Below are 11,904 nucleotides of genomic sequence, written 5' to 3' on the forward strand. Positions count from 1 at the left end.
CTCCTGTTACTCCTTGGACACCGGTTTCACCTGTTAAGCAAATTAAAAAGTGGGAAATCATTTTAGCAGAGTGGTTTTTACTCCCAGTTCACATTCACAGAAATTTCCCCCATTTCCAGATGTGTCAGTTTATCATCATATGGCATATGATAGAGTGTTTGGCTCCTGCTCTAGTGAGGTCACATATACTACTCAGGAGTAAAGATGAGCGAGTGGTATTCGATCAAATACCTCCCCTGCTTAGATATTGGGGTAAAAAAAGGCGCCAGGGAAGGCGGGAGGGGAATGGAATTTTTACTGCGTTTACCACGTGGTATTCGACTGATTACACCAATAACTATGCAGGGGAGGTATTCGATCAAATACTACTCGCTCATCTCTACTCAGGAGCTAATAGACACTGGCCGGTATACAGGATGGCATCAACACCAGGACCAGTCCAGCAGGAAGCGACTTGGTGGCCCAGATCCCCATATGGGACTTAAGTGGTCACTATTTTTTCACACAACTTAGTCTCATTTCATAGATCATGTGATTCTGGACCAAAATGTAATGTACTTAAATTAAAGGGGTTTTCTGGGCAAAAATTATTATTTTTTAAAAAGGTCTGTTAGCGCTATCAATGGGTTAATAAGTGCACCCACATAATTTTAGCAGTGTTTAGAGTGATTTCTGGGTTTCACTGGGAGCACCTAGCATCTTCTGCATTTGTTTACTTGGTGAAGGTTCCTGCTGTAAAGCATTCTGGTAGTTGTAGGCTCTCACACTATCTATCACTCTCCCCTCCCCCTCTAACAGCCCCTCCCTGTATGTACTTCTGGGTGCTTGTGTGGTTACAGATGGGATAATATTCACAGACAGTAGCAGCTTTACTGACTGTGCTTATTAATAGGGGGTTTTCTTGTGTTTTATCTAATTGGTTGCATGTATTTGGCCAGTGTTCCTGAATCTCCTATATTATGGTCACTTGGGCTTTTCTTGGATGTTTGCAATTGTACAGTTACTTCTGGCAGAATGACAGAACATTATCAGTAATGGATGGTGGAGGAGCAGGCTGCCCCTCTGTATGGACTGGTGAATGGTCCTAGGAGAATCTGTATCTTACATGGGCTGTGAGATTCACCATGTACCTCCTAGGTTTGGCAGGAGTAATCTGAAGGTCCCGCTTGGAGTTGATCTAGTGGCAGATGCTGTTACCTCACACACTAGACTCTCCAGAACATGGCTGCTCTGGTTTCCCTTTCCCCTGCTAAGGCGGGGCTAAAGTCTCCACAGCTTGCTAGAAGCTTCTCTGCAGAAAGCTTGTGCTGTGTATTGAGTGATTGGGATCCTATATCACATGCACCTACATAGAGTGAACCATAGGTGGCAGCAAAGTAGTACATGGCAATAAACACAATATATGCACACAGAAAATGCATATTATACAGTAGATATAGTGATACCCAGTATTAGTACATTGTGAGAAATATTACATTACACAGCATACAGCAACTACTATAATGGTAGGAAGGAGTGTACTGGGACACTACATTAGTTAGTGAGCAAACTAAGCCAAAGCCCATTTCAGCTTTCCTCTGTAGGTTACACATGCCCAAAATCTGGAGATGAATCAGGGTTGGGCCCTCACACTGGGGCAGATGAAGGGGGGGGAGAATGACATTACACTGGGGCAGATGAAGGGGGGAGAATGGCATTACACTGGAGCAGATGAGGGGGGAGAATGGCATTACACTGGGACAGATGAAGTGGGAGAATGGCATGACACTGGGGCAGATGAAGGGGGGAGAATGGCATGACACTGGGGCAGATGAAGGGGGGAGAATGGCATTACACTGGGGCAGATGAGGGGGGTAGAATGGCATTAGACTGGGACAGATGAAGTGGGAGAAAGGCATTACACTGGGGCAGATGAGGGGGGGGAGAATGGCATTACACTGGGGCAGATTAAGGGGGGAGAATGACATTACACTGGGGCAGATGAGGGGGGGAGAATGGAATTACACTGGGACAGATGAAGTGGTTGAATGGCATTACACTGGGGCAGATGAGGGGGGAGAATGGCATTACACTGGGGCAGATGAAGTGGGAGAATTTCATGACACTGGGGCAGATGAAGGGGGTGGGGAGAGAATGGCATGGACACTGGGGCAGATGAAGGGGGGAATGGCATGACACTGGGGCAGATGAAGGGGGGAATGACATGACACTGGGGCAGATGAGGGGGGACATGAAACTGTGGGCAGTTGAAAGGGGGAGAACAGCATGAAACGGGACAGAGATGGAGAGGGGGACATGAAACTGGGGGCAGAGGAAGGGTGTATATGAAACTGGGGGAGAGATGGAGGGGAGGCATATAATTTACAGGTGACTGTAGGAGGATTATACTGTGTGGGAGCACATGAAAATGAATGAGAATGGGTGGAGTCAACAGAAAAGTGGGCGGAGCCAAATTTTCTCCATTTTCTCCTTCTTTCTACTCTTCAAAAGTTGGGAGGTAATACATAATTGGTATGTCACAAAATAAGGTAGTGTTAAAATGGCGGGGGGGGGGGGGGGCAGTCACTTAGGGTGTATGGGGTTCCAAAATTCCTGATGGCGGCCCTGGTGACACACAATGTACCTGGATGCTGCATCTAGTCCCTGGCCTACGGTACTTTCACTTTTTTTTTAAGTGAAACGCGGATTAATTTCAGCCACTTTTAATTCCTGGCTGTGCGGTAACGGCAAAACCACAGCCAGGAATTAATGAGTGTTACACTTAACCCAAAGTGACAGCAATGGTGCCTGTGGATGCATTTAGCTGTAGCCACATCTGGGTACACAGTGTGTCACCACCTGAAAAGAAACACCCTAAAGACAGAGGCTTCACGTTGCAGAAATGCAGCTTCTTTTGTTGCACATTTTGCTGCATTTTTTTTCAACCAAAGCCAAGAATGGATACTGGAGGAATGGGAAATATAAAGGAAGCTCCTATACGTCTACCTTCTGCTCAACCCACTGCTGGCTTTGGCTCAAAAAACTGCAACAAAAACACAGTGTTTCTGCAACATGGGGCCTCAGCCTCAGGCCTGGTTCAAATCTGCGTTCAGTATTCCGTTCGGGGAGTCCGCTTGGAGACCTCCTGAACGTAATACTGAACGCATTGAGAAGCGGTGAGCAATGAAGGCACACGGAGCCATAGACTATAATGGGGTCCGTGTGTTTTCCGTGCGCTGTCCCCACAGAACATGCAGAGAGGAAAGTAGTTCATGAAGCCTTTGGAGCAAGACCTGCGCATGGGACGCAATGTAGTGACGTCATCGTGCCCTGTGCGCAAGACCTGCTGCGGAGGTCACAAACAGGGAGAGGCTTCAGCACCAGGACACAGTTTGGGAGCATGGTAAGTTGAGTAAAGGGTTAATGTTTTCTGCGATATGAAAGGGCTTTATTACTAACAGGGATTCATTTTAACAAGTCTAGGGTAATTTATAAGGGGAAGGGGGCTACTCATAAGGAGGACTTATTGTTAATAACACTAGTGGAAATATTCTATAAGTATGGGGGGATAGTTCCCCTAGCTTTATTAACAATTGATTCTCCTTATAAATCCCCCTCCCCGATTTATTATGAATACTTCCTTTTTATACATTAAACCCCCTTATATAATAGTTCCCCTAGCCTTATTACTAATAGTTGTGGCGCTGCAGGTAGACCGAGGTGTTGGTTTCCTATCCCTCACTGTGCCGTGTGAAAGGAGAAACGAAGATGAAAAAGCGCTTTAATGGGAAATCCGTTTAATTGCTGTTACTTAGTAGATCATGAAGTTCTTTCCTCTCTGCATGTTCTGTGCAGACAGCACGCGGAAAACACACGGACCCCATTATAGTCTATGGGTCCATGTGCTTTCATTGCTCACCACTTGTTAATGCGTTTGGTATTACATTCAGGAGGTCCCCAAACAGACTCCCCAAACGGAATGCCGAACACAGATGTGAACCAGGCTTATGCCTCTGCATGAGGACCCTTCCGAACAGCATACCAAACACAACAAGCGGTGTGCAGTAAAAGCACCCCGTGTGCTCTCTGCATGCTGCCTGCACGAATCGTAGAGGCAGGAAAGTAGATTGTTAACTACTTTCCTGTCTGCATGATCCCTGCCGAGATTTGGTGGCCAGCACACGGACCCCATTATAGTCTATGGGGTCCGTGTGCTTTCACTGGCACACCACTTGCACTTGCGTTCTGTATGCTGTTTGGGGGGTCCTCATGCGGACTCCCCCGGATGGAATACAAACACTGATGTGAACAAGGCCTTAAGAGGTTTAGTAACTCCATGTGCTGCTTTTAGACAAACTGTGGCCCTGGGCAAAATTAAAAGCTGGGCCCTAAATACTGATATATGAACAAAACCATTGTATTTCAAGTGGCAGCCCCTTTAATAAAGCCCTCTTTCTGCCCTCAAAACAGTAACAACCACCCCCCTTATGCCCACACATAATTCAAATAACCACCTTAGTAGCGCCTAATAGATTTTTGCACCCACACATCAGTTATTATAGCGTTTCATTTTAAATAATAGTCCCTGCTTATAAACAGTGCCCCAATATCAGTAATAGCCCCCCTCATAAATAATAGTGCTCCAATATATATAGTCCACATTATCAGTATTGGCCCTCTTATAAATAATAGCCCTCCTTACTCCTTATAAAGTTCCCTCTTATAAATAAGAGCGACCATATTATGTTCCCCTTTATTATAGGCCTATTACAAATAGTTCTTCCCTTATAAATAATAGCCCGCCTTATATGTTCCCCCTTATAATAGCCCCCCTTATATATAACAGCCCCCTTATAGTTCCCCTCCTATAATAGCCCCTTTATATATAACAGTTCCCCTTATAATAGCCCCCTTATATACAGTATATAATAGTTCCTCCCTCCTATAATAGCCCACTTATATTTAACAACCCTGCCTTACATATTACAGTCTCCCCCTTATAATAGACCCTATAATATATAATAATTCATCTAATTCATTTGAATGGGTTTGAAAGATGTCCGGCCGTGAGCGCCGGTGAGCGTTTTAAGCTCTGCGCTGCAAAACCAGTTTTTTTTTAAATCGGACACAGAGTCGGACATGCAGTACTCTGTGTCCAATTTTAAAAAACCGGCATAAAACGCTCACCGGCGCTCACAGCCGGACCCGGTCTGACAGCTTTCCATCTTCTGCATGCAGAAGACGGAAAGCTGAGAACGGACTCCGGGCGCTAGTGTGAACCCAGCGTAATACAGTTTTAATTTCAGCATTTAATAGGTTAAAGGGGTTGTTCAACTGATCAACAGGACATGTGATAAGTGTCTGATCTCTAGAAGGGCCCCCACTAGGATCCCCATCAATCATGAAAATGGGGGTCGTGTCCCCTGTATGACTGAAGCAGCAGTCACACATGTGCGCTGCCTCTGCATATAAAGTCTATGGGACTGATGGGGAGACAATTTCTAAGTTTTATAATGTCCGAGATATAACTCCCATTCTCTTTACATATTACACAGCCCCCTACTGCATACATAGTAGCTTACAGCGAGAGGCAGGAACAGATCAATACAGAAGCTAAGGGAAGAGGGGAAAAATGCTGGATTTGTTAACATTTGTTAATAAAGTATATTATGAAAAAATATGACACAAAAGCTGCCAGAAAATCAAACATTTAGTTACGCTTTAAAGGAGATCTGTGTGGCCATTAGTTACTATGGAGGGATGGGGTCTCTGCTGTGTGCAGTCTCTGCAGCTTGGTAATCCAGACTCAGGCCGGGGCCCCACGTGGTGTAAACGCCACAGTTTGTCCACAGCATTTTACAGTCACAGCAAAGTCGATGGGACTCTAGCGAATTGTCCACCACCCAGATACAGGGGGCACCTTTATTACAACCACTGTCTCTGCCCGCACTATTTCCGAGCACTTAGAAGAAGGAAATTTGGTGTTATAACCCATGACTTGTCCTGCCATAGACAGCCAGACACTGCCTCCTTCATTTACAGAGGTGTAGTAAACAACCTGGACTTCTACAACTGCTACATCCTGGAACCGTATTGTCCATCAACAGTTGGGTTGGAGTCCTCAGGCCTCGTAGTGAGCGTTAAACCTTGCCTGTGCTGTGGACTGACACACTGCCCCCTGCTGGTGTGATGAAGCCATCACATAAAACATTTGGTCACTTCTAGTAATGATACAGGACATGGCAGGGCAGACAACTGCCACAAATAGGATAATGCTATTCCACACATACAAGGGTTCCCCAGGAATGTTTCCACCAGATTACAACCCTTCCTGGTCCTACTGGTCACCAGATTTATCACCAATCCACCACTTATGGGACCAGCATGGGCACAGTTTCACCAACCTACAAGTGTGCAGGATCTACAGGCCCAGCTGTAACATCTGTAGTAAATGTACTGCAGGATACCATACAGAGGCGGTATACCTCCAAGTCCTGCCGTATCTCATCTTGTATCCATTACCTCCATAGATCATCATTAAAGTCACTGAGAAAGTTTCAGGACAAGGCAATATCTTTGGGGTGAGATATCTTTTGGTTTCTGAGTGTATTGTAAAGTCTTGATCTGTGATTTCCTATTTTTGCTATATAATTTTTGTTATATAATCCGCTCAGGAGAAGACAAAGATCAGGTTTTATGGGCTGTTATAACCATTATAAGTATTAGATATGACAAAGGATGTAAATTCTTCCACATGGTAATTGTGAACAAGACAGAAAACCAACAGTGCAGAAGGCCAACACATTTATAAATGATGTAAATCACCTAAAAATGCTAATTTTCTCAAAAAGTTTCACAAATTGTTAATATTTTACACAAAAATATGGTCCATGTAAAAAAAAGTCAAGAAGTATTCACATTAAGATAAAAGGTTTGGATGAACGGCGGTGGTTCTTAGAATACCAGCGGTGGCACCAAGTCCTGATGAGGTGTTTGATATGATCCTCTAACCATCCTCCATCTTGTCTTCGTGACAGTTCAGACTTAGGTCTGAGAGGTTTATGAGAGTACATGGTGTTTCCTGGGAGGTGGTAGGACTTGCGCTCTGCTCTCTGCTTGCCACCATAGCATGTCGGATGCAGCTGACCCACTGCTGTTTGTTAAAGGAGTCATTGGCTTGTAGGGTGTGAGCCTGGCCCTTGGAGCGTTCTCGGAAACTCACGCGGAAAAAATTCTTGGCTGAAAAATAAATATAGACCATCTAGTTACTACACACTAAAAACTACATCCAAAACCAGATACACCATAAAATATACATGTTCTATCCAGCCATGACTAGGTATATTTAACACCCACTGCCCAATCCATGTTCCATTCACCCATACAAGAGTCTTCACTTGGCATTACCTCGTTCATTGGCCGCAGTGAAGGCTCCTCGTATGGAGCCCCCCACCCGCACCTCTCCATCAGGAAGGTCTTCTAGGACAAGATCAGGCAGTGGGATGGGCTGACGGTAAACCTGGAACTCTGGCTGGTCATTGTTCGTGACAAGGCGGGTGAGGACAAGGACGGTCTCGAATAAGAAGACGTGGAGCCTCTAGAGGATGGGAATGAGGACAAGTAGTCCATAAGTCATACACTTCAATGTAAAATGGCCCTTTATGTAAAAACCTTACATCTCAGTCTCCAGAATGTTATTCTTCCCTGATCTGCAGTCGCCTTATATTAATGTAACCATACATTGGATCTTACACTAAAATCCTGCACATATCACATTATTAACATTTGCTTATGTCTCCTGCATATGGCTGTAATGTATCCAGATCTGGACCATATTATGGCATCAAATCCTATTCCCAACTCGGGTGTAATCCCTCATACTTACAACATCGTAGATACTTCTGCTGTTGTGAGTTCGTGTCACATAGATGGGACAAATTTGCACATTTACTGTGGTCTGGAAAATCTGGATGGATTATGGCCATGTGCAGAAGACTTTGGCATGTAACAGGGTAAGCTCCAGTTCCACACATTATACCACAGGGCTCCATGACAGGACAGTCTTGTGTCAGCCTCGGGAGCTTTTCCTGGTATACACATTAAATTGAGAGCAACAGCAAGATGTGAACAGACCCCAAGGTAGCTGATGAATGACTTACCTGGCCTTTATTGTTCTTCAGCTCTCCATGACAGAGCAGGAGCCGTGAGCGAGACACGTCCTCATCACCCTGGTTTTCATACAGATAGCACAGTCTCTTCCTGTAATATTCACACTCCGCCTCTCCGGCCTTGCGGTTTATCATACTAATAATGGCTTGGATAACGGAGACCTAGATAAAGAGTAGATACATGAATGATAGCAGCCCGAGACACTACAGAAGACAATCCACTAGCTACATCTCCCAATAGACGGCACTCACAGCCTGGCTCAGGGAAGCATGGTCGGGGTGCTCGGGCACCGTGTACTTCAGAAGTTCTTTCAGCAGTAGCGGATACTTCACCAGACGGCTCCGGGGCAAGTCAAGAAAGCTCCATACATCTAGTTTACGGCTGAAAGCAGATTCTTGGCAGAGCTGAAGGAAATTGTGCACGGCTGGGTTACGTCTCTTGTGGTCCAACAGAGCCTTGGCAGCTACTTGGTTACAACAGTACTCCTTATAAGTGTGCAGGCGAGGAAACTGTAAAGTATAAAAAGACATATGGATATTAGCAGCAGTGTTGTATAAGGCACAGGGGCCGGACAGCAGAAAACAAAATGGTACCCCCTGCTGTAGCTGATACAAACTGTAATGAACATGCTCATATGCAAAATATACTCACCCAGTCCAACATGGTGGGCCCCATCTGGTCTACAGTACCATCTTCATGCCGTAACTTTACCAGCTGATCAAAGAGGTCTAAAAGGAATTATACATTAGCGATGGTGATGGGTGGGATTCATTAGTCTGGGTTAGGACCCCATGTACTTTACTATATATAGAAAGCCTGAACAAAGGATGTCATGTTATATCTATAGAAGGTACTATACTTGAGAAGGAGACACTACGACAGCAGGAGACAACACAAGACTGACCTTGGTGCAATGGAGGAAGCGTGTCCAGAATGCCAAAGATCTGGTTTAATTCTTCCTGGGTCATGATGGACAACTTTAACATTGGCTCATAGTAATTCTAAAGAACAGAGGAGAAGAAAGGTTCATGGTCAAGAATGAAAGAGGCGGCAACAAGCAGGAGCCCTAAACATGGAGCAGCTTCTATACTGGTCATGAAACCACAGTCATTGAAGGGAGGACATAAACCTGGTGCATTCTGGCCTTGGCCCCCCCCCTCCCCCACGTTCGACAAAGTGCCTGCATTGGTCGGACTGGAAGTAAAGTGGCTCAAGTGACCCCTGTGGTCTATCACTGTGCTCACGTGCTGTAAAGGTGACATCACTATATACTGGACACTATATAATACAGTCTATGATGATGGGAATTTCCTGACTGATTCAGCTCTGCTACATCTACAGATTATTTACAAGAATCTACACTTACATTACCTTCTTTACCAAGTGCAGATCTTCCACAAGCATTCGCTCCCCCTGCATCAGCTCGAAGATCACCTGCAGAATACGTCATATGCGATATCATATAGAGGGGGGTAATATACAGAGGGTGGCCTATATAATAGGACAATACATGGTATAATGCATATAGTAGCACCCCGCACCTCTTGCCTCTTAATCTCTCGAGTAGACAGTTCTTCCCCTGCACTGTCGAACGTCTCGCTCCACAATTTGCTGCTTCTCTTCTTTGCAGAGCCACTATCTCTGTTCCGCGTTCTTGGAGAAAAGCTGAACAGGCGGTTTTCATTCCGGCAACCTATGGAACGCTATACAGAAGGAAAAGATTAGGGTGAATGCCAAGCCCTATGGTCAGATAGCGCCATCAGTCCCATGTACAGCCATCACACATTATAGACAGGGGTCCCCATCCACCAGACCTTTATCCTGAACCCACAGAATCCATACATTGTGACTATGGGAGAACCCTTCAAGAATAAAACAGATATTTAGCAAAATCCCCCATTACCTGGATGGACAAGCTAAGCTTCTTCAATGGTGTGACTTTGGTTTGTTGAGGGGTGCCGGTTGCAGACAAAGTCTTGGTGACTGGTTTGACTCTTTTATTGCTGGGCTCCTGCAGGAGTTAGAAGGTCCAATGCTCATTATGCAAAATCTATAATAGCCCCCCAACTATAACATATGATTTATAATACCAGTGTCATTGGGCACCCAAGACAACAGGGCAAGGGTATGATCACTACAAGACCCAGCAATCCATGTCCACTTCATATGTAAGGCCTGGGATCCACAGAAGCTGTACAACACCCTATATAGAGTTCCTGCACAGGTAAAACCATGAATATGCTGGTACACATGGGCAATGTGGCGAAACATGGACACCTCAACTATTACCCCAATGTCATAAGCTAGTGGTCTCCAACCTGTAGCTTTTGCAAACCTAAGATATAGCCTGGGAATTGTAATTTTGCAAGGGTTTTGGAGATTATTAGCAAGAGACATAACTAATATAGTCCATTAGTCATGTACATAGCGTGCTGCTGGAGCCAAATAGCTAAATAATAGTAATAACATTCTATATACCAAGTATAACGCAGAGTTTGTTCACCATGTTATAATACACAGTCTCTGGGTTCTTGCTGTAGGAGGATGTGGTTTAAGGTGTTCGACCATTACCGAAAGTTAACATCAAACAGGAAGTCCCAGACTCAGTATACCGATCAGCAGAATAGCTCTCCACCATTACACAGTGTATAGACAAAGATGGCAACATGAAAAGGCTGCAAATCATAGAAAACCCACCCATTATAGACTGGATGGAAAGGCCAAGTCCACCCTCATGAGAATCTCACTTATCGGGTTTGTGCAAGTTCTACTAGATACAGTGCTGGTCCAGTGTACAATGGGGGGATTTATTAAGACTGGCATTTAGTGCACCCATCTGGAGGATCTCTATGTCGCCTCATTCCTGGAACAAATTTTTTGCATAAAAAATTGCAACTTTTTAATGCCTTGCATGCCAAACTGGCAATTATACCAATGTGTCCGATCCCCTTACCCCTTAAGGTAGTGGGGGGAGGCAGGCTGTCCCTCTACATTACAGGAATGAAGGAAGGGGTTAATGACAGCAGACCCCAGCACTCACCTTGATCTCTGTTACCTGGGCCGGAGCCCGCTCACCTTGATTCCTTCTCTTCAGCTGAAATAAAATTAAAAAAAATATCACAACATGACTAACCTGTTTTCCATATCACACATGATGGGCTTAGATACCCCGACTTAGCAGGCATTAAAAACTATATTGTCACATTCTAAGCTTGGATACATCCATCCAGTGGACACCATCACAAAGTGAAGACTTAGATACAACCGTATAGCATGCTAGGCTTAGATACACCAGATCGGCCACCTGCATACCCTGACTGTAATGTTGATACACTAACAAAGCAAAAGTGACTCACCCCTGAGCTCTCGGATAGAGACCCAGTAGTGTAGGAGCGCTCTCTCTGCAGAGGAGCCCTGTATGAGGAAGGAAGAGCGTTACCAAAAAATCTAAGCCTGCATTGTAACACTAAAGTCACCAGCCGGGACGTTCACATAGAGTCAGGACATGAAGACTCCAGAGCAAGAAGACACTAAACACGTCCACAGGAAGTCATAATTCTGCCCTACCAGGCCTCCCCCTCATCTATGGCTTCAGCTTTTCCGGCCATCTCCATTGTCCTTGCATTGGGTCCCATCAAGGATGGTGGACGCGACAGGTTGTCATGGCAATTGCTGCTCCATGGTCTGTTCGGTGTCTCCTGCAGAGCATCTCCAGCGATTCTGAAGCTACTTTGGTGACATTTCTGCCTCTGACCA

General features: G+C 45.1%; 1 protein-coding gene across 1 annotated transcript; it reads right to left on the reverse strand.

The window, feature by feature from the left end:
- Positions 1-6,877: 6,877 nt before the first annotated feature.
- LOC142184893 (rho guanine nucleotide exchange factor 3-like) lies at positions 6,878-11,904 on the reverse strand. Its single transcript, XM_075260034.1, has 12 exons — positions 11,716-11,904; positions 11,505-11,562; positions 11,189-11,242; positions 10,052-10,159; positions 9,690-9,851; positions 9,520-9,582; positions 9,053-9,149; positions 8,800-8,876; positions 8,400-8,657; positions 8,139-8,309; positions 7,387-7,576; positions 6,878-7,218 (listed from the first exon to the last, which is right to left on the reverse strand). The coding sequence occupies exons 1-12, from the start codon at positions 11,781-11,783 to the stop codon at positions 6,986-6,988; spliced, it is 1,539 nt and encodes a 512-aa protein (XP_075116135.1). The 5' UTR covers positions 11,784-11,904; the 3' UTR covers positions 6,878-6,985.

Source organism: Leptodactylus fuscus, chromosome 11 (genome assembly GCF_031893055.1).
Source record: "Leptodactylus fuscus isolate aLepFus1 chromosome 11, aLepFus1.hap2, whole genome shotgun sequence".
Classification (NCBI taxonomy): Eukaryota; Metazoa; Chordata; class Amphibia; order Anura; family Leptodactylidae; genus Leptodactylus; species Leptodactylus fuscus.

Excerpts from the sequence above, each read along its gene's own strand:
- LOC142184893 (XM_075260034.1), bottom strand. The coding sequence starts at position 11,783 with ATGGGACCCAATGCAAGGACAATGGAGATGGCCGGAAAAGCTGAAGCC. Across the intron at positions 9,852-10,051 it reads AGCTTAGCTTGTCCATCCAG|CGTTCCATAGGTTGCCGGAA; the intron begins GTAATGGGGGAT and ends CCTTCTGTATAG. Across the intron at positions 7,577-8,138 it reads TGAAGAACAATAAAGGCCAG|AGGCTCCACGTCTTCTTATT; the intron begins GTAAGTCATTCA and ends CCCATCCTCTAG.